The 23,790-nt window shown below is 37.4% G+C and overlaps 1 protein-coding gene across 2 annotated transcripts in view; it reads left to right on the forward strand.

Annotated features, from left to right (window-relative positions):
• The window catches only part of ARHGAP15 (Rho GTPase activating protein 15), a 644,804-nt gene that overhangs the window by 489,459 nt on the left and 131,555 nt on the right, over positions 1 to 23,790 (forward strand). For both annotated transcript variants that reach the window (XM_054477359.1, XM_054477360.1), the window contains exon 12: positions 17,109 to 17,243. In XM_054477359.1, the coding sequence (XP_054333334.1) occupies positions 17,109 to 17,243 (135 nt within the window). The remainder of the gene's footprint in view (positions 1 to 17,108; positions 17,244 to 23,790) is intronic.

Consider the following 23,790-nt stretch of genomic DNA (forward strand, 5'->3'; position numbering starts at 1 on the left):
TTTCTTTTCCCCCAGTGAAATGTCAGTCGTTTTTAGTTTTAAGTTTTGCAAAATTTGGAACCTGGTTTTCTTACACACTGTAAACAATTACTGCAGATACATTTCAGTCACACTGCTGTAACTTGGGAGAAGAATCAGCACCAGAATTCTATGATGTTTCAGGTGGGGCAGAGTGTGAGAAGATAACACAGAAAGAGGCTGGAGAGTCTTACTTAGCAGAAACCTCAGCTCTCACTTCTTTTATGGCCGTATTTCATAACACTTATCTTTTGACTTAGAACGTTTGCCAGGAAAACTTTGATTCCTAGGGCAAATAACCCTGATAATTTAGAACTCAGAGATGTCTTATGAGTTTGCAAACATCAATGCATTATCAAAAGCCCTGTGAATTATTAGCCATTTAAATACCAGCTACCTATTTTTTTCTGATTACTGTTTCATTTTAATTGCTCCCATTTCCTGTCCTGACCTTAATGTTTCAGTGAAAAGAAGGCCTCCCACGAGAGAGAGAGAGAGAGAGAGAGAGAGAGACAGAGAGAGAGATCTTTCATTGGTGAATTGCAAAGCTTCAGAGGTCCTAATTTGGCCAGTATGTTTGCTGCAAAGCCTTGGAATGCTGTTTTGCAGTTTCAAAAGTGATCATACTCAGCTTCCCAGAATTTTTTATGCCTGGAGGATGCCACAAGAACAAGGGCAGCCTTGTTAACAAGTTCCAATCTCTCAAAAGCAAGATAGGATTCGGATATAAATCATCATTTCAGCTCACAAAGCCATGTTCTCCACCCCACTGAAGGGCTTCATTTACATCTAAAATGGTTAATACTGATCTGCACCAGAACTCCTAAGTGGAGGAATGCAGCTGCCATGTGCTTAGTGACTCTGGGGTTAGGGAAGAATGACATCACCAAATGTAAGCATATTATCATGCTGACATAGAGGCACCTTGTTTTCTCCTCTGTGGATAGAGCAAGGATTGTGTTCTGTCTCTTGTTTTTTTCCTCTCGAAGAATACCTTTCCCCCTCCCTTCTTAGCAGCTGCAATATGAAGGGTTGAAAATGTCACTTCAACTAATGATGAATGATGCTTGACCTCTGGATGGGTTACTCTGAATTTTATGCAATTCTAAATTAATATGAAAGATCCCAACTCGAAGGACTTCGGCTGTTAGAATTTGCTTCAAGGATAGATTTGTGTAAAGCAGTTAGTAGCTTTGGGGATTTTGTTGCTGTTGTTATTGTACTTGATGGGGGACTGGGAGACTCGTGCTCTATAAGCAAGGTAAAAGGCAGAATGTGCTAACATTTTTATGTGTTATTTTTTTCCTGTGAGATTAATATCTTTTTATACTAGAAATATTGTCAGTAAGCAGAACCAGTTTGTGAAAAAAAACATTCTCAAAAGGGCAACAGGCCCACATGTCTTTGTTGTTTTTATTTGAATATAATTAATTATGTAAAGCAATAGTTAGTGTAAGATTAACAATTAGTAGATTCTGTCAAGTAGTCACACGGAAATTACTAACTAATTGAACGACTGGTCGTCTATTGTGTCAGAAAGCAGTACTGAGTGTCATTCTTTTTATCTTTTTACTTTGTTGTTTTCACAGATCCTCTTTTTTCTAAGATGTACGTTTCACAGCAGACTAATAAATAAATAACCCTGGTTGTAATTTCATAACATGCAAAAGGGTTTGAAATAAAAACACCTGTTTTAATTAGCATTATGGTTTGTTCACTTTAAAAAAAGTGATAATCCTGATGCAGTTAGCTGACATTTTTAAAGCTTTGAATTTCCATCTGTATCTTATATTATGATGTTTCAGGATTGTCATGAGTTAATTATGTTAACTTGGGAAGCATTGCTTGCATTTAGAATGAAAAACTTCAGCTTGAATAGACAGAAAAGCAGATGCTATCTTTCTTGTCAATTGCTTTGTTGTGGGCTGCCTTGCAAGTTTTCATGTATTTCTGGATCTAAAAGGAAGTGTAAATCTCTATTTATTTTAGGTTTAACATAAACTACACAATTTCAGTATTCTTCTGTTTTGGCTGTATGTGTCTTGTGTATCTTTACATGTGTAGCTTTCCTGCCCCCAAATTCAGAAATCCACAGTCAAATTATCTCTTCTTTAATTCTTAATTTGTTTTGTTGTGCCTAGGCATTACGGAGATTAGTACATGATAAAATTTAAGAATAGGACAACTCTACTGGCTCAATCCTCTCTCTAGTTATTTTTTTCTACCACCTTTTTGCTTTTGTACAACAACCTTTTAAATGGTACAAAATACATGCAGCATCTGGGCACAACAAGGCATGTTAAGAATGGAGTAGGCACTCTAAGTAGGAATTTCCATGCTTTTGTGAGTTTAATGTTCCTTTAACATAGAGAGCAGCTGTGTTTATGTCAATAATTACACATTGGGATAAATGCGTGTACACGTGTTTCTTTATGGGATTAAGGATGTTAGGTATGGCCTTACACAAAAGATTCTTGTCCCTCCCATACCCACCCAAAAAGTTTCTATAAAATTCAAAACCAAGTTACACTGTTCTGAGATTCTGAAATATTTCTCTAGGCATTTGCACTTCTAGATTTCAACTGACAGACTATGGGATTGATGTGTTTGTAATCTTCTGTTTGCCCCCCCCCCCGCCACCTCATACCCATTCTCCACTCTTCACTACCCTGTTCGATACCCAGGATCTGTATGCACTCGCCTTCCAACAGGCTTCCAACTAGATTGGGCCAATGAGAGGTATCTGCAGCAGAACAGAGGGCAGGAGACAACGCAAGAATGCCAAGACTGTGAATGCTTAATCCCTGAATTGGTGCTATGAGCAATAAATGCCCACGCTCAAAAGAAAGTGAGACCAAGGAAAAGTGGATCACTCTAGGCAGAACTCCTGGGGTAAACGATCTTCCTTTGGGCTTTAAAGAAGTGGTGGGAAGGGGCCATAGGAGGTGGGTGGGTATGATAGCTTAGGTCGGGAATGAGCAAGAACCGCAGTATGGTTCTTGCTTGGGAATATCGAGTATACTAGTGTAATGGGCCCAGATGCTCGGGTCTGAATGAGGTCAAATTTTAAGATTGAATGGCAGGTGGTGGCCAGGAAAAAGAGGCCTTGAATGATGGAATTAGGAAACTTAGTGTTTAAAATGTATGACGAAGGTGTGTTCAGTATATAAATCCAATCTGTAAGTGATATGGAAAGTGGAAGTTTATTCAAGTGCCTTATCACATATTCAAATGAACGTATGGCTGCTCTACCACTTAAAAATAGCTCTGTTCATTAAAGGAAGTGTAACCTAGATTTTCAGAAAATTAAAATACAATGTTCTTAAGTCAGTTTAAACTTTAACTGAGATTCATAGTGTGGTACTGCCTTCCTAAGCATTTGGACTAAGGCAGACAGTATAAATCTGATGGATCATTTTCCTGACCAATCGACTTTCCATTTTGATTGCAAACAATCAACTTGTTTATTGAGATACAACCACTGAACCAAGTCATTTAGACACAAACGTTGAACAACAATCCATGTGTTTCATTCCTCTCAACTTTAGGTGTATTTTGTCTCATAAAATGTACAGCATTGTAATTGTTATTAATTAGCTACACATCAAAGAGCTTGGGTTAGCAGTGGGCCATGATAGCCTGAATCACAGACAAAGTGTGACTTGTTCAGTGTATTTATTTATTTATTTATTTGAGACAGTCTCACTCTGTCACCCAGGGTACAGTGCAGTGGTGTGATCTCGGCTCACTGCAGCCTCTGCCTCCTGGATTCAAGCAATTCTCCTGTTTCAGCCTCCCGAGTAGCTGGGACTACAGGCACGCACCATCATGTCTGGCTAATTTTTGTATTTTTAGTAGAGACGGGGTTTTGCCATGTTGTCCAGGCTGGTCTCGAACTCCTCACCTCAAGTGATCCACCCACCCTGGCCTCCCAAAGTTCTAGGATTACAGGCGTGAGCCACTGCACCCGGCCTTTTACGGTGTATTTAAGACTAACACTACTCCTCTAGAAACAAGGCTGTACACCGTAATGGAATTTACCTTGCCAACCAAGCTGATTTGTTTAGATGCTGATCATTGGAAATAAATTATTAATCCAGGAACTCATGTTGTTTGTTAGTTTTTTTAATGTAATGGTTTGAAGCGGGTTGCTTATGAGCCTCATGTAAAAATGATTTTATTATTAGTTCCAGGACATAAACTTGAATGACACTTTTTCCCTTCTTGCTCTATATGTTGCTATACAACTGTTTTTGTCCCTTATTGTTTTAGGTGGTTTTGCAAAATAATTTGTGAGATAAATCAGGGTTGGAATGTTAGCCTTGACACTAATTTCTTGTATGAATTCGAGCAAGTTAGTTAATTTCTCTGGTCCTTAGTTCCTCACTTATAAAATCCATGAATACTACCTTGCTTTGTTACTATGAAAATGACATAAGATCATGCAGATAAAGTACCAAGCACAGCAGCTGGCATATGACAGGTGTTAAGTTAATGGTCTTGTTGTCTTTGTTGTTACAGTTGTTGTTATTATTACTCACCTTTCACTTCTATGCTGATAATTTTCAAATTTTTCTGTCCAGTCTTTATCTCTTTACCAAGCTCCATAGTCCAAAGTCCGAATATCTGCTTAGCATCACCAAACGAAAGTGTCAATAGCATCCCCCAAACAAACTCATTCTCCCAGGCATCTTTTTATCAAAAAACAAACTGAACAAATTAAAAATCCTAGCTACTCTTTCTCAAGTGTTACATGTAAGATAACTTGCATAACTAGCTACAAACAATAGTTTTACTTCATTCATTCCCCCATTACCACCCCTACGTTCATTAAATGGATGGCCTCACATGGCCTTTTCATTGCATTTCTACAAATACTATTTAGTTCTGGCCTTCATGGTATCTTGCTGGGCTGTTTCCAGGGCCTTCTAACTAATTTGCATATTCCTACTTCTCACCTCTCAAATGCATTATTCTATTTCCTACAGATTTATCTTCATAAAATACAGTCTGGATGATATTTCCTCATACAAACTTTTGACAATTCTCTCACATCTAACAGAGAACATTTAATCTATTAGCATAACAGTTACACTTTTCCCTGGCTTCCAAGCTAAGTTCTCATTACATTTCATCATTCATCTTTGCACTGGTCATAATGAAGCCTCTTGCCAATATCAAATTTTGATCCATTTCATACCTCTTTGCTAGAACAGTGGTCCTCAGAGTTTAACATGCATCAAAATCACCTGGAGGACTTGTTAAATCACAGACTAGTATTTGTAGAAATGCAATCACACAGCCAGTTGCAACCAAAAGCCTCTGTTTCAGTTAAAACTGAGGTAAGTCTTGATAATTTGCCTTAAATGTCCTGTGTGTGATGCTGATATAGCTGGTTCTGGGATATCCTTCCTCACCCATCTCAGTTCAACAAAATCCTATGCATTTCTCACTGCCATTGTGTGGGAGAAGTTTCATCTGTCACCTGTCAGAATGAACCATTCCACACGTTGTGTTCATGAGATAGGAGGCAGGACTCAACCATAGAGGTGAGGCTCAGACACCAAACCAAAATGAGGACTAGCTAAAGCAGGGACAGGGCAGACCTGGGCAAAGCCAAAAGCCCTCCCAGTAAGGCCGGATTTGGGGTTTACCTGTCCTGTATCACTAGCAGAATGATTGAGGTTTTAAGTGGAGCCAGATTGCCTGGACTCCGCTACTAAATACCTGAGTGAACTTGAATAAGTTGCTTGATCTCTGGAGCTGCTTTTCCATCAGTAAAGTTGAACTAATAGTAGTACATCCAGCATATGTTGATATGAGGATTAAATGAATTCCTGCATGTGAAGCACTTAGAATAGTGCCTGAGAAGTGCTCAACTGTTATTGGTTTTCTAGTAGTTTATACCTTTACTACAATGTTCCACTTAGTCACACAATGACGTTTAAAGTTTGTAGGCCTATCTCCTTTCGAGATGTCAGTTTCCTTGAAAGCAGAGACCACATTGTTGTGAATCCCCAGAAACATAGCCCTGGGCTTAGCACTTTATATAAATCCAGTAAATAAAATTTTTAATTAAATTGAGATCGAAGAAAGATTGCAAAAGGATCTTAAGTAAGTAAAAATCTTCTAAACAATAAACAAACCATCCATTTCTTTTTCCCTCATCATAAAGATGAATAAAAATGAGGTCAATTATTAATAATACATTGAAAGTAGGTTTGCTTTTTCCTTTGAATTTTCTAAACTCTATAATTAAAATGACTTCAAATTGGAAGATTGTTAAGAAGAAATTAATCTTATTGGTAAGTAAAAAAGCAAATCCCATGGTTGATGATAGATATGACCTGTTAGCAATAGTTACACTTTTATGTTTTATTTTGTTACAATCAGCATGTGGAGACCAACATAATCCAATTAATTGTAATTCCCTGTTGTAGTGTCAGTAAAGTAGTTCATGATACTAAAACACCATTGAAGTCTTATCTCTGGTCAGATAATCCAAATGGATTCTGATTTGCAAACTACCAGCAGGTCTTTATAAACTTCAGGAAAATAGAATATTTTGACTTCCCTGAACCTATAATAAATGTGATACACAAAAATTGGTCTCTGAACTCTAATCCTTCGTAAATGCTCGCCGTCAGTTTTCTAGACTTCTTTCTCTGCACCTGTTTCTTATTAACTGACTTCTTTTAAAAGCATTTTTTTCCACAGTGAATATCCAGTATTTGAATACATCAGAGCCTCTCAGCTGAGCTTCTTGCTCATTGTGTCTTTTTGGACACACCACCCCTCTTCTATATGCCCACTCCAACCCATCCTACATGCTACTGCCAGAGCATCTTTCTAGAAAGTTGCTCCCCTGCTTATGGTCATCCAGACTTTTTCAGTTGTAAGGACCTTCATGCTGTACCCTCTTCCTTCTTTTCTATCCTCAACACCCTGAGATATGGAATCTGCGCCTCTAGGGTCTCCGACAACTTGTGGCTTCCCAAATGCATCATGTTCTTCATTCCTTGGCATGATCATTACTTCTAGTTGAATTTTTCTTCATCTCTTCTCTTCCTCTCTCCCAGCTCCTGCACCACCCTCACTCACCTGACTGCTCATCATTTAAGATCATTATTATGTGACACCTCATCTGGAAAGCCTTCTGACTACACCCAGATGAAGCTTGATGCTAATCTTCTATGTTCCCATAGCAGTCTGCAAGAAGTTATATAATAACATTTACCATACTTGATTACATTTTTTTCTATTTGATCAAACTTCCTATATACTATGAAATCTTTGAGCATAGAAGCTAGATCTTTATTTATCTTATTATACCCCAGCAGCTATAACATGCCTAGCACAAAATTTGGGTTCAATAAATATTTGATAAGTGAATGAATAACCTGCTTATGTCTTCGGTATTTGTTAAGTGTTTTGAAAGAGAATGATAAAGAGAACACGAAAATAATGCTGTGTGTGTATACATATATCTATTGTCATCATCATTGGTATTATATTATGAAATAGCCTCTGTTATCAAAGGAGGTTAAAATTTGATAGGTGGTACAAATATATGAATAGCTAATAAAAAGGAGTGCATCAGTCACTGGCTAAGCACTGGGGATATAAAGATAAATAAAAACAAATCTCTTTGAGGCAGAGATAGAGGAGAGACCCTTTGTTTAAATCACTATAGTTAAATTAATTAGGCATGCCCCAGGAGTGATGGGGTTCTCAGGCTAGGATTAGAAACATGGTAAGCAAAGTTTGAAATGAAACCCGATGTAGAGAAGAGTCAAGATTAACAGCATAGATAGCTAGGCATCACAAACTATAGGCAGAGACTGGGAATTGGTGCCACAGTTTTGTTTAGGCTAGAATAATTAAGATGATAATGTTGTTCAGTAGTTTCAACAAGAAATTGTTGCATAGGGACCTAGCTATTTCACCTTACTTTATGCAAGTAGTTGTAAAATTTATAAATCTCCCAACTCTTATTTTGTGTACCTTTGTAGAGCTTTAGTGGTGATTGTGGTGAAGAAAAGTCCTGTGATGCAGAAAATTTAGTTTACTCCCATGAATCAAACTAATCGAGATAATTTAAGTTAAAAATTATCATTAATAATTACTAGAAATCGTCTCTTCATTTTAGTTATCTTAATTGACAACTAATAGATGTCTTATCTGGGGATAACATAGTTTCAATGAATGAGAATAGCAATATCTTAATCTACCAGTTTTGTTTACCTTTTATTTCTATTTTTCTGAAGAAATATTTCCAGACAGAAAATTCTAAGTTTGCAAAAACCCAAATCCATATCCTTTTCAATGTTACCATTTCTAACCCTACACATATCACCAACATAGTAAGGGGAATGATAAAAGCCAGAAATTATATTACATTCTGGAAATATTTGCCAAAGTCTGTCTATATTGGATGCTTTTCATATATTACATCACTTAAATCTCACACAAAATTAAGAACTCTCACTTGACAAGTGAAGAAACCAGAATGTTAAGTAACTTCTATATATGCATTTTTGCCTACAATAGACATATTATCTGTATATGGGAATTTATAGGACTTAGTTTATTTCCTAGATATCATTAAGAGATATGTTTTGACTTGGCCCTGTGCTTCATATTTGCAAACGTAATATAACTTGGAGGGAACAATAGCAATGGTGTTGAAATGTAAAGCCACTATGAAGCAAGCTTTCAAAAATGACTTTGTCGAAATTTAATCCTACGATTCTCTCCCCTTTGGAGTACGTAATGTATGAAATCATCCATGGAATTCCAGCAAATTCAGAATCTGTTTGGAGAAGATGGTTAAATAAAAAGAACCATTGTGTACAGTATCTATAGAGCACAAAAAGCCTTTGACTGAATGGAAATAAGAACAGTGTTGGAAGCTCTGAGTAAGAAAGGAATTAAAGAAATATATATGGGTACCAGGAAATACACCAATTTTTTTATGATCCTCACTGAAAGAAAAAAGTCTGTTCATTTTTGTTGCTGTTGTTGCATCTAAACAGGACTACCTTTTCTCAGCTACCTAAACAAAATATCTAAAAGCCTGGAGAGAAGCATAATGTCACTAATGTCATTTTATAAGGTAGCATTATGCATGGAGTTATGATGATGGGAAGATGTTTTATGTTATGCCATTATAAATTAAAAATGCACAAAGCAATGACACATTTGTTATACTTTCCATCTGTGGCGCTTGCTTCCCAAGTTTCAGTTGTACCTATTTATTATGTTATTCTTTACATTCAAATGAAATCTGAGGACAAATAAAAATAAGACAGTCTTGTTCCTGACTCGCCTCCTGTACTGGATAGAGTAGAAGACTGTTCCACCTCCTTCCAAGAGAGTAACTAAAGATATTTCATATCAGCCTGTGACATGTGCATGCTTTGGCCTTCTCAAATAATTTCCAAAGATATGCACACAACCTGAAAGCACACAGAAAGCAAGCTAACGTGGCGTGCCAAAGTAGCCCATTAGATATTCAGAAATAAAAGCTTTTAAAAAAAAGTTTTAAAATCTTAGAAAGTTTGTGGTTACTACCTTCCTCCCTCTTTTGTAATTCAAGGAGGCCACAGAAAACCAGGTTTTGTAGACCAGGTGGTATAGAACCATGTATTCTACGCACAGGTCTGTCTCCTCTTGCCAGAAGGGAACGATTTTCAAACACAGGACTCCTAAGAGCTTCCTGGGGGTTACTGTGATAAATCACATGAAACAAATCTCTTTGATTTTGTGTACAAGGTTTCATATTTAAAACCACTTTGCTCCTTTCTCTTTGATAGGTATCATGACCATAGACAGTTGATTGGACTTGGGTTGAGTTTTTCCTGAGGAAGTTTCCAGTGTTTTCTAGTAGTACTTGGAGTTTCAGATGATGGCAACCATGCAATATTTCTACTTTAGACATACTAGTTGGACAAAGAATGAATACGAAAATGGCAATCATGATTTTATTCTTTGTCCGGAGACCACACTGGAGAGTATTCTGCATGGTCGTACAGCAAATCATTTGAAATAGGTTAAGCCTGAATAGGCAAGCAATTTTTCAACTAATTCCAGCTTCAAATCTGTTCTCTGAATATCGGTAATTATTTTTCTTCAAATGGAATTACCTAAAGAGCTAACTCTGTTGTTCACTGTGTTTCACAAGTGTAGCATAGCCCTTGTGTCGAGAAGATGTATAGGTATGATCCAGAAATTTGACCTTGTCTTTCTCTGCCCAGAATCTTGGGGCATTGTATTAGTTTGCTTGAGCTACCATACCAAAGTACCACAGACTGGGTGGCTTAAACACCAGAAATGTATTTCCTCACAGTTCTAAAGGCTGGAAGTCTGAGATTAAGGTATTGGTAGGTTGATTTCTCCTAAGGCTGTCTCCTTGGTGTATAGACAGCCAATTTCCTCCTGTGTCTTCACATGGTCTGTCCTCTGTATGCACCCTAATCTGTTGTTATAAGGACACCGTTCATATTGGATGGGGGCCCACATGACCTCATTTTACCATAATTACCTCTTTAAAGACCCAATCTCCAAACACAGTCACACTATGAAGTATTGGGGGTTAAGACTTCAACGTCTGATTTTGAGGAATGGAAGAACACAATTCAGCACGTAACAGGCACGATGCATATTTTTGGGTGATATATTTGTTCTTTGAGTTTGTCCTGGCTTGCCCCCAGGACAAAATAACATGATTCTAGGGGAGAGTAACAAGATGTAAAATGTCCAGAACTTTATATTCACTTTCTGAGCACCTGATGAAGCCCTCTCCTTTGAGGAACATAAAGCAGCCTCAACAGCTGTAGCTTTAAAAACACAATGCCCAGTATGTAGTCTCCTTCCATTTCTGTTTGTTTGAAAACAATTAAGTGAACAAACAAATTAACTGGCCAACTGGTTTAGTTTTCTCAGATAATACCCTCAGTGAAGTCTCAGGTTACAGCCAAGGTGTGGAAGGAGGAGCTTTAGCCAGTGCAGCACAGGAAGATGCTACTTTTGGCACAGGGTGACATCACCGTGTTTGAGAATGCAGAACCTCTCTAATCCACCAGAAATCAGACCGAACCATCACTTTCAGGAGCCAGCACAGCAAGAAAAGTTGAGCTAGTTGAGTGACTCAACCAACTTCCTGTTGATCCATTCCTTTAAATGCTAAACTAAAAATCTTCTATATCCTTATTAACAGCGTCATTTTATCCATATTAATATCTAATCTTTCAATTTGATTTTAGGGCCAAACATATTATGTTTTGGATCAATCATCCCTCTGGCATCTCTTTCATTTGGGATGTGACTTTCATGTACCCAGCAGGCCTTTTAGATAAGGGATCCAAATGGTCATCTGTGCTGGAAGCAGGGACATCATCCTTTATGAGAGTTTCATAGCGTATCAGGTTCTTTTCACTGTATTAATGGGATCAGGGTTATTCTCTCTGTATCCTGAGAAAACTAGGGTGTTTTTTCCTCTTTTTAAAATGGCAACAATAAAATAAAAGTTGGAAAGAGGTTTTAAAAGTGCTATGAAAACTATTACAAGGTAAACAAGCACTCGTTTTTCAACATATGAAGAAGATTTTCTTTCTTGACTCGGTTACTCTTCTATTCTGGATAGTCCAAGTGCAAGCACATTTCAAAAAAGACTAGGTTAAAACAGGTTGAGTCTAGTTAAAATTGGACCTGATATCACAACTTCTGGTTATATATACCAATATCTACAGAGCAATATATATAATACAAGAGGAAAGTGGTAAACTCATCTTTTTTTTTTCCTTTGAGACAGAGTCTCACTCGGTCACCGAGGCGGATGGAGTACAGTGGTGTGATCTTGGCTCACTGCAACCTCTACCTCCCAATTCTCCTGCCTTAGCCTCCTGAGTAGCTGGGATTACAGGCATGCCACCATGCTGGGCTACTTTTTGTTATTTTTTTACCATGTTGGCCGGGCTGGTCTCAAACTCCTGGCCTCAGGTGATCTGCCCACCTCAGCCTCCCAAAGTGCTGGTATTACAGGCATGAGCCACTATACCCGGACAGTAATTAAACTCTTAATGATATTTAAATGCTCCTTTTTCCTTGGAAACTACCATTGACCTACTATAGCTATCAAAGATTCATCTTTCCGTTCTTCTTTTTAAGAAAAATTATTCCTAATAGCTACTGTCAAATTTTTTCTTTCAAATATATTTTTTAAAGCTTGATATAAATAAGTTTTTACTTAAAAGATACCCTAAAGGCTCTTCAAGAAAGAGCATTTCAAGATAACCTTGTTTGGGTACAACATTTAGGTTGTGTGTGTGTGTGTATGTGTGTGTGATCTCATAAAAGTCACATGGTATTTGCATTGTGGAGCTTAACCTATCTTTAATTCTGTTTATAAGCTTTAAGGCAAAACCATAACCAAAATGAATTTAAGATAACCTAATTAGAGGGCCAGGAGAAACCAGCACAGATTGAAAGGATTGTGAGATATCGTGATTCAACCAGACTTCTTCCTAGGATTGGACTATAACATGTGATATGGTTTGGCTGTGTCCCCACCCAGAAGTCATGTTGAATTGTGTTGAATTGTAATCCCCAGTGTTGGGGGAGGGACCTGGTGGGAGGTGATTGGATCATGGAGATGGATATCCTTCTTGCTGTCCTCATGATAGTAAGTTCTCACAAGATCTGGCTGTTTAAAAGTGTATAGCACTTTCCTCTTCACTCCTCTCTGCTGCTGGCCATGTGAATATGTGCTTGCCTCCCCTTCACCTTCTCCCATGATTGGAAGTTTACTGAGGCCTCCCCAGTTATTCTTCTGTACAGCCTGCAGAACCGTGAGCCAATTAAACCTCTTTTCTTTGTAAATTAACCAGGCCCAGGTAGTTCTTTATAGCAATGTAGTTTTTGTTGATCCCATTCAAGAAACTGCATCACACTGAGATAAATCCTCTAAAACAACCAGGCTAGCTTACAGTGTTTGTTCAGTGTTTCAGTTGCCTTAGTCCCTTTTTTATTTTACCATTTTGGCCTTTACTCACCTGCCTCATTCTGGTGACATATTGGATATGTTTGATTCCTTATGCTTTAAAATGTTTTTCAGATACATTTTCCCATTTGATACCAACAATTATCCTTCTATCTTCATTTTACAAATAAATAAATAAATAAATAAGTAAATATACAATGAATTAGTGGTAAATCCAGTCCTGGAATGGGTGTTTCATATGGTCTTTTTCCTGTTCTATCATATTTCCTCTTCACTCCATTGCTACCTAACAATTTGCTCCATCTCTGCCCGTTTCTTAATGCAGTTGCTTCTTATTACCAATTTGTTTTGTATCTGTTTATATAAGAATCTGTGCCTTCTACAAGTCTGTAATTACCAAAGATGAGAGTCAGTTTACAGGTAAAAGTATTGCCTCAAGTAAGACATTTAAGGATAAAATGTAAAAATTACAATCTTGACATAATAGTCAATCAACTACCATTTGCAATTACTGTTTATTTGCCTTTTCCCTTTCTGCTTCTGCCAGCCAAGATTAAGTTTGAACACAGTGATTTTAAACATAATGGGGGCTTACTGGCTCTTTATCCTGGTTTCATCACTTGGCAGCCATGGGAAAATTGTTTAATCTACCTATGCCTCACTTTCCCTATCTGTAAAATGGACATGATGATAACAATAGCATCTTCCTCATTCCTTGCTGAAAGCATTAAATTAGATAATGAATGTAGAGTGCATAGCACAGTCCCTGGTACAGTGTAAGCTCTAAGTAATTGTTGGTTATCGCTTTCGTTGCAAAGTACCCTGAATGAGTTCATGTGGATTTTGTTCTATAAAAAGTTATGATTTTGTCAAGAATAATTACCAGCTCTTAAGTTCATATTAAGGAAATATCAATATGTGTGTATCTAATTTTCTAGTTCCCTGCCCACCTACGGTAGACTTCATAAATCTTTGTTGAGTTACTTCTATAGACACTTACGGACTTCACTATAGTGGCTCTCAACCAAGAATAATTTTGCACCATGGGGAGATATGTGGCAATCTCTAGACACAATTTTTATCATCCCCACTGGGAAATGCTACTGGCATCTTAGATAAAGGTCAGGGATGCTGCTAAACACACTAGAATGTACAAGACAGTCCCCATCACAAAGAATTTTCCAGCCCCAAATGTCAATAGTGTGGTGCTTTTGAGAAACTCTATTAGAAAAGGGAAAAGTATAAGAAATCATCACTGTGTAGAACCTAGTTAGAAAATGCTTATCAAATAATGCAAATATATTTGTAATAACGCCTGTTAACACCAGGATAGGGTTATGATTAGTTCATCTTAAGGGCTGGTTGGCTTCATGAGAAGGCATACTATATGGACATAACTTCATGTTTAGATAAACTACAGTGGCCTTGCAAAATTTGCCTTAACATCATCTGGTTTACAAGGGATCTTAACCTTGGTTGATTATGAAAACTTGATATAAAAATTAGTATTATATTTCAAAATACTCTTTCCAACTATTTGCCATATTGCCTATTTAAGCTACTTGCTGAAGGGCTACAAATTATTATTATTTCTTTAAATGGAAACTACATGGGAATCTATAGTGGGAATCTTGGTTTAAGGGACACAGTTAATATTATATGGTATTTTAAGTAGATATAATCAAATGGTATCTATTCATTGGTAAATTTTCTTTATATATCACTATGTTCAATTTTCATGTTCACTTGAATTAACTGATATTAATGTGGAAATGAGTAATATTAATGCTGTTTTTATTTGGTTAAGCCATTATTTGTTGCTGCTGTTGTTGTTTCCTTGCTCAAGTTAAAATCATTCTCTTTTTTACCTGCTGAACACTTTCCTTTAGCAATTTCAAACTTGTGCACCAAAATGGCATTTTGTGTTGGACTTCTCTGATAAATTTTTGGTAGAGATAGTTGTGTGTGTGTGTGTGTGTGTTTGTGTGTGTGTGTGTGTTTAGGTTTCCACTTAAAGTTCAGTGCCAAAGCTACAGTACTTATACATTTTCTAAATGTGTTTTAAGCAATAAGTTGTACAACATTTTTAGAACATGTGTTAAGCTATTTCTCTAAGAATGAAGCTCTTAACAAAACATAAGCACTCTGCATGAGATCTTAGCAGCAAAGTGCTTAAAAGATAAAGTAAGAATTGGTACCATGGGAAGAACACCAGCTGTAGAGCACACAGGTCCATTATGAGAAGTATGGTAGTGGGTAGGGAGAAAATGATTTAATCAGGAGTAAAACCAATTTTATTATAAGGGCACGCAGGGGGTGTGGCACCATAGTGAGAGGGACATTTCAAAATATCTGACAGATTTCAACAATGTGAAAACCCCGTTCTTTAAAGTGACAGTAAACCCCATCAGGTCTCCCTTTTTGATGCTATTGTTAACAGTTGACTGTTTAAAGCTGGCCTGCTAAGATGCTGTCGGCCTATTTCAATAGTGTGTAGCCAAATAAAAGACTAATTGTTGAAATACAATCAATCAAAAATGATTACAGGGCAGAAAGAAGGTCTCCTCTGCTGATTTTGTTGTGTATCATATTATTGTGTTATGATTGAGGTAGGAATGAAGACTGAAAGGGAAGATTAGCCCATCTGAAATAAACAGATTCACCTTCATGTCTTCTCTTTGCAAACACACTGTTGAGCAGGAACACCACTTACTATAAGCCTTAGAAACGATCATTCATTTATTTAAAAAAAAAAAAAAAAAAAGATGTGCTGAAGATTTGGGCTAATATTTTTAAAAGGACATGAACATTATTAGCAAAACAGCCCATGCAGAGAATCCCTACAGTGACAATTCTCAGCTTTTCTTACATTTTGGTGCAAAATGCTCCTCTGCATTCATAAAACTGACATCCAAGGGACATGTGAATGTGAGCCCAAGACATCAGTAAAGAAACAAATTTTCAGTTGACCAAATACCTCGGCACTTGCCAGGATTCTCAGCTTTTCGGTTAACCCCCAGATTGTCTAAAATGATTAGTTTAAGTTTTCATGAAGCCCAGAATCCAAAACCTTTTCCATGTTGCACGTTTAGAAAGACAAATCGTCTGGCTCCACAGCAGTGCCTTTGTACCTTGCTTCCTTTTAATTTTATGTCAAGATGTCCCTTTCAGACATTAATGCATCCACTTCTTGGGTGAGACTAATTCCAGACATTCACATTGAGGGTGAAAAGGACAAAAATAATAGCCCAGCACACTTTATTTGTATTAAAACCTTCATTTTGGTATTTACTTTCTTTAGTATTTCAACATCTCCACTCACTCAAGCTTCCCAAGCAAATATTTCTGTTGTTTCTAAAAAGAGTTGGTAAGCACTTGTGGTTTGTCTTTAGTGTGTTATCATTTTTGACAGCTTTGCACAGCCTACGTAGGCCAACAGGGGTCTGTCTAATATTGTTGCTGGGCATATTTTCCTCACTGAGATGAGAACTAAAAAAAAAAGATTTTGAAGCAGTAAGAAAAGAATTAATATCCTTTCTCACTCAGTATTCTATTCCTTGCTGACTTTATATTCAGGCAGAAAAAGGGAAAAAGTGTTACCCATTATTCCCTTGTACATAGCAAGGCTAACACATGTAAAGCAATAACTCATTTTCTATTGCCATGTTTAGCATATGTCTCCTGTTGGCTCAGCAAGGCCTTTAGGCCGGTCCCTTGAGCCGGCCATCATTGGCAACTCTTAGCCCCTCGGCCTCAAAACCAAATAGCTTTGAATCATGTTGAGCTGTGATGCTAATTTTCATACTGATGCATTATGGGAATAAATGTATCTGACATACTGTGTCAATGGCACTGTCTCTTTGTGTCTCTTGTTTTTTTGTTAGCTGCATTCCTACAGATGGTATTCCATTGAAAATGTTCCCTTCCTACGGAAAGAGGGAGGAAAAAAAAAATGCACAGCACCAAACCTCTAGGTGCAGAAGGCTGTTAACGGTTGCTGATGATAGTAGGCAAACATTAACATAATAATTAGTGTCTTGTAATTGTTTCATTAAAACCAGTTGTTCCATTTCTCCTCGTGTTTTCCCAGAAGAGAAGCTGAATTTGGACGACAGCCAGTGGGAGGACATCCACGTTGTCACCGGAGCACTGAAGATGTTTTTCCGGGAGCTGCCTGAGCCGCTCTTCCCTTACAGTTTCTTTGAGCGGTTTGTGGAAGCGATCAGTAAGTACCTCACAGAAAAGGGCAGGTGGTGGAATAACCTGACATCCTGGAATTATTAGGTAAATAATAAGAATGATTATAATAATAATCATGGGGAACAGATAGTATCCCTGATGCTCCATATCTTATGTTTTCATTTTTGTGTTTTGATGGCTTGTTTTATTTCTGGCCCTGCAGTATTATCTGAGGTTTGTTTGTTTGTTTGTTTGTTTTAATTAGCAAAAAAAAAATATGACATCCTATTTAGGGTAGCCAATTTAACTAAGCATCCTCAAATGAAAATAGTGTCTCATCAAATCTGCTTTAAAGGGTTCACTGTGTGCACCCCTCGTCTCTGCCTTTATCCTTTCAGAACTGCAATGAGTTTGAATACAAAGCGGTCTTGAAAAGAATCTTAAGTGAATTAAATATTACATTTCATGAAATATGTGTTAAATTATCAACTAAGACATCATGTTGTCTTGGTTCACTCACCCTTCACCCAACACTAGTAAACAGTCAGCCATAATTTGCTTATGAGCAGCGTGATTATCAAATGAAGTAATGGCAAGTTTCTTCTGTTAAACTGGTGACTTTATAAGAGAGTGAGTTATATCTATTACTAACCAGTAGTCATTGTACACTCCATGAAGCTTCCTTTTCTGTTTTTTTTAATTCATAAAACACACACACACACTTAAGTGAAATTGAATAAATGAATGAATGAATCAATGAAAATCTTTTCCAAATGGAAGGGTACTTCTGCTATTAATCCTTGGAGAAGCAACTACTGGTATGTCTCTAAATTTAATATCTTAGGGTATGCTTACTGTAACTGTGACAGCTTGGAAAAAGTTTCCTGGCAAGCCAGCTGATTTAAGGAAGAAAAAGAAGAAAGAAAGGTAAAATTAAAAACCTTGCAAGCCTGGCAGGAGCTTAATTAAAATCCTAACGAGACAAATCTCCAAGAAAAAAAACTGCTCTACTCAGGAGGTCTGATCTTGGATGGCTGGGTATGAAGTGTTCCCATTAGCAGAAGTGGAGATTTGGGGGTCCTGTGTTGGAAAACAGCCCCTCAACATGCCCTCTAATTCTGTCATTCACAAAGCCTTCACCCTTGTTTAAAGCTCTGGCCAAATGGTATCAAGAAAAAGAAGAAATTTCTCTCCCAAGGTCTTTCTCTTGTTGCTTACTCACAATTTCAGATTTTGTTGTTGTTATTGCTGCTACTGCTGCTGTTGTTGAATGTAGTAACAATACTCTAACTATGGGTTTTGAGTTGAGGCTGGAACTCTTATCCCTTGTCATGACTTCATCTCATGACTCCTCTACTTCTTCAGAAGAGCAATGTTTCATAGTTAAGCAGGCTCTCTTAACTTCATTTGAAAAGAAGAAATAAAAAATAAACAAGCAGGCATTTCCATAACAGCTTTTTCTGATACTCTGTCTTGGAACACCCAAGCAACTTACAATGTTGGAACAGCGTTCTGGTAGGAAATTGGAGGGACTTTGCATTTGGATGCCTATTTCTGATTGTGTACATTTAAAGAAGTCATATAAATTTCACATCATCATCTCCACACATTCAAGTGAGGATGATCTCATTTGGAAATATACTTTGGTATGTGCTATTTGGGGGCTATAACTAGGATATCCATCATTTAAGCTTCCTTTAGTTCACCTGATTCTAAAGATATTAGGAAAGTCATTTTCTTAGCTTGAGAGATATGGAAAGCAGGCCCTCCAAACCCATATGAGAGTATGTCCTTTGAATTTCTCTAAGGAGTAGGATCATCTCAGGGATATTCTAGACTTAAGTCCAAATTATATAGAATTTCAGAAATATAGGCACAGTGAGAACGGAACATGGCAGAGTTGAGGCAGCAAACTATTGCAATTGATGGCTGTGGCAAGGATTTCTGCCAACACCTATAAAATGGGTTATGGCGAGAATGAATAAGAAAGTGCCTAAGAAAGTCTTTTAAAAATGTAAGAGGGTGCACAAACAGTGCTAACAGTGTTTCTCCATAAGAGCTTTGTTTGATAATGTAATTTGGAAGAGAAGAGAGAGGAGACTTCTTCCTTCATTGTTCAAGGCAACGAGAATCAAACTCAGTGTTATTGTGTCGGGACATGGTTCCTGCCGGTGGGTTCGTGGTCTCGCTGACTTCAAGAATGGAGCCGTAGACCTTCTAGGTAAGTGTTACAGCTCTTTAAGATGGCACAGACCCAAAGCGTGAGTGGTAGCAAGGTTTATTGTGAAGAGCGAAAGGACAAAGCTTCCACAGCATGGAAGGGGACCCCAGCGGGTTGCCGCTGCTGGCTGGGGTGGCTAGCTTTTATTCCCTTATTTGTCCCCTCCCATGTTCTGTTTCTGTCCTATCAGAATGCCCTTTTTTCAATCCTCCCCACAACTGGCTACTTTTAGAATCCTGCTGATTGGTGCATTTACAATCCCCTTGCTAGCTACAGAGCGCTGATTGGTGCGTTTTTACAATCCTCTTGTAAGAAAAGTTCTCCAAGTCCCCACTCGACCCAGGAATTCCAGCTGGCTTCACCTCTCATTATGATCTGAAAGTTTGTGTCCCATCAAAATGTATATGTTGAAGTTCTCACCCCCAAGGTGATGGTATTAAGAGACGGGGGGCTTTAGATGGAGATTAGGTCATTAGGGCAGAGCCCTCATGAGTGGGATTAGTGTCCTTATAAAAGAAGCCCAAGAAAAACCTGTATCTTCTTCCACCATGTGATGGCACAACCAGAAGCTGCCATCTATTAGCCAGAGAATGGGCCCTCACCAATACATTAAATCTGCTATCAACTTGGTCTCATACTTCCAAGACTCCAGAACGGTGAGAAGGAAATTTCTGTTGTTTATAAATTGCTAAATTCATGGCATTTTTTATAGTAGGCCAAATGGACTAAGACACTCAGCAGCCTTGCTTCAACTCAAAACAGAATAGTAGAATGTCATTATTTTTTAATATGTAAAACGGAGGGATCAACCAACAGCATAATGGGGCTGAGAAATATGATGTTGGACAGAGACGTACATTTACTAACCCATGTATTTTTGATATAACCTTGAAGCTAGTCCTTGTGTTCTAAACCTAGGAAAAACTCTAGGTTGTAATTCATATTTAAATATTCTTAAGCAATGAGAGAATGGCCACATAGTTCCTTGGCAATGGTAAAAACCACACCAGAGGAAATACCTTCTCTCCATGTGTACCAATTGTACTAAAAAGTCCATCAAAATTTTAAGAACATTTATACTCCATCTCAGGGCTTTATCATAGCTTACATAGCCTCTTGTAAAAATCTATACAGTGAGAAACTCAACAGATCCACTCACAAGTTTTCGGCTTTATATGGAAAGGGACCAACCAGGTAAAGTAAATTCACAGGAGAGGATGAATTGAGGACAAAGAGGCTGGGTCTGGGCCTCTTTGTCCTCAGATCCTAGTTCTTCCCTTTTATTCTCTGTACCATAGGAGGGTTGGTCCTAGCCAGCTATATTTTGCAGATGCTCTTTTTGTTAGTGTTTTTTTTTTAAACTTTTATTTTAGATTAAGAAGGTACATGTGCAGGTGCAGGTTTGTTACCTGGGTATACTGCGTGATGCTAAGGTTTGGGATACAAATAATGCCATCACCCAGGTATAGAGCATACTACCCAACAGTTTTTCAACTCTTGCTCACCTCCCTCCCTCTCCCATCTAGTTGTCCCCAGTGCCTATTGTTGCCATCTTTATGTCCATGTGTACCCAGTATTCAGCTCCCACTTATAAGAAAGAACGTGGGGTATTTGGTTTTCTGTCTCTGCGTTAATTTGCTTAGGATAATGGCCTCCAGCTGTATCCATGTTGCTCCACAGGACATGATTTCATTCTTTTTTATGGCTGTGTAGTATTCTGTGTGTATGTACCACATTTTCTTTATCCAGTCCACCATCATTGGGCACCTAGGTTGATTCCATATCTTTGCTATCGTGAATAGTGCTGAGATGAACATGCAAGTGCTTGTGTCCTTTTGGTAGAACGATTTGTTTCCTTCTGGATATATACCCAGTAATGGGATTGCTGGGCCCAGTGGTAGCTCAGTTTTAAGTTATTTGAGAAATCTCCAAACTTACATGTGCTCTTGAGATGCTGTTGCACCCGGTCAAAGCCACTGGAAGGAGATAGCAGAAAGAGAGAGAAGACAAAGGCCAGCATTTTATGAGTTTATCTCCAACTTGTTTACCCTTGCCACCCATCTGCCTCAGGTAGCTTTTCAGCCTGAGGCTCTTTCTCCTCTACAGCTTCAGCTTTGACCAGACAGGGCCCACTTGGTTTCAGCTCCCATCTGGTGACACAGACTCTCCTTTCTTTGCTTTTCCAGCCTGGAGAAGGTAGTGGCTTCCTGGTGTGTTTACTTTCTTGGTTACTCCACTCTTCCTTATCTGGTTCTCAGCTTCTTCTTTATATGGGTAACCAATTGTCTGTATCAAATTAATTCCCTTTGTTGGTGTAAATACTTAAAATGGTTTCTGTTTTTTGCTTACACACAAGTAAAACATCATGTCAGTTGATGTCATGATACATGTTCTCATAACATTATTTCCCTTTTCTGTTTTATTACCCCCAAGCCCAGTTTGTGAAGGGTTAAGATTTTTATTTGGCCCCAGATTGAGAGATCTGTTACTCTTTCATGGACGAGTTAAAAGGTGGTTAGACCAAATGGGATTTTGCATCCAACTGGAATACTTTGCATCTGAGGAGAAAATGCTATTTCTAGTACAAGCAATTAATGACCACTGATGCGGTCTGAATTACTTTAATTTTTATTATATGTTTGAAAGTTATCACATAGTCCAAGAGTGAACAGAAGGCATTTACTTTTTAAAATAACTTCTTTTTGGACCAAAAAAAAAACCCCATTAATATCATAAGACCCTGCAATTGCCATAGTAATCCCTTGTCTGATAATACTCATTGGGGTAACAAAAACACTGGGGATTGTTTTATTTCTCAGAATCCAAGTACAGCAGCTATTGATCTGAAATTCTATACTTGAGGTCAATCCAATTGGGTCACCTGCAGGTTATTTCATGGGGATTTAACCCACTGACTGCAAAGACTTAATTCCCTGGAAATGACTTGTGCCGAAGGCATTATTAGTACTGTAAATGTGAACTCAGTAGAAAAGTACAGCCAGGGAGTTTTATGATAGGTGATGCAATCTTGTGGCTAGAGGCCTGCAGGGGTCCAGACATTTCCAGTAGATCTAAATCCTAGGAAATATACTAACTTTACCACTGTTCCCATCTTTTTCTTCTGGTAACTCTACAGATCCAAAGAAAAAAGACAACAAGCAATGTTTTTTGTTTTAATGTCTGCATTTTTCCAAAGTTCCTGAAAAAGAGAAAGGGAGGAGAAAAACCCATTGGCATTTCTAATAATTGCCTCATGTAATTCTCAAAATAAGAAAGCAGGAGATATTGGAGAAATGGAAAGATCATCTGCACAATAATTTGTAGCTCATAAAGTAGTTACTATGAGAATGAAATAGAACAGTATTTTCTTACTCCATGTTAGGCACTCAGTAAGCTATTTAAAAAGAAATTAGTTTTTAGAGGAGTTCTAAATGCACATCACTCAAAAAACAAGACTTGGCATTCAAATACAAACATAAATACTTTGTATCATTGTATATTGCCTTGAGCAATGGCTATTGCCAAGTATCTGTATTTTATAACATCCTACAGAAGACCCTTATGTCCTATGTCATCTTATATAAAACTACAACCATTTTTTCTACATTTTAAAAGCTGAGTTTAGAATTAAATTAATGGTCAGAAATTTCAATATTGGAGTTTTAGGTTAGAAATAAAGTAGAACTTTCCAAGAGTGAGTGATATTTCAATGTTTAGTACTAGATATTAAAAGCATTCATGCCTTAAATGTTGACTTCTCTGAGTACATTTTAACCCTGCGCTCTGATTTCTATGATCAGTTGCTCAATATCTCCTTTTGAAATTTATTTATATGTACACAATGTTACTTTTCTATTTCATATGAGTATTTTAATTTTATTAAGATTCTTATTTATAATTATTTATTTGATCAAATTACAATATTCAACAAACAAAAATCTTACAGAAGAAGTTAGGATGAAAAGCAATGGATTGGGCCCTATCACATCATATCCCCTGACCTACTCGTGAGAGGAAACCTCATTTAATGATTTTAATTTTTATCTCTTCTGGTTACTTTCATAACTCTAGATAATATCTCTACTTTTGATTTATCAACCATGGATAATATCTGTTACCTAACATTGTTTCATTCTACTCCACTTCTTTTAGTATGTGGTAGCCATATATTATAATTGCAAGCTAAATAATATGCCTAAACCTCTTTTTCTTGTTTCATCAACATTCAACAATATCTGCTAACTCTTCCATTCATAAGGTGAGCATGTACTCCTTCCCACCCTTTCCTTAATCTTTCTATAGTTTATTTTTAATTTTTAATAATTGAGGATTTTTTCTAGTTCTACTGAGGTATAATTGGTATACAATGAAC

Source organism: Pongo pygmaeus, chromosome 11 (genome assembly GCF_028885625.2).
Source record: "Pongo pygmaeus isolate AG05252 chromosome 11, NHGRI_mPonPyg2-v2.0_pri, whole genome shotgun sequence".
NCBI lineage: Eukaryota > Metazoa > Chordata > Mammalia > Primates > Hominidae > Pongo > Pongo pygmaeus.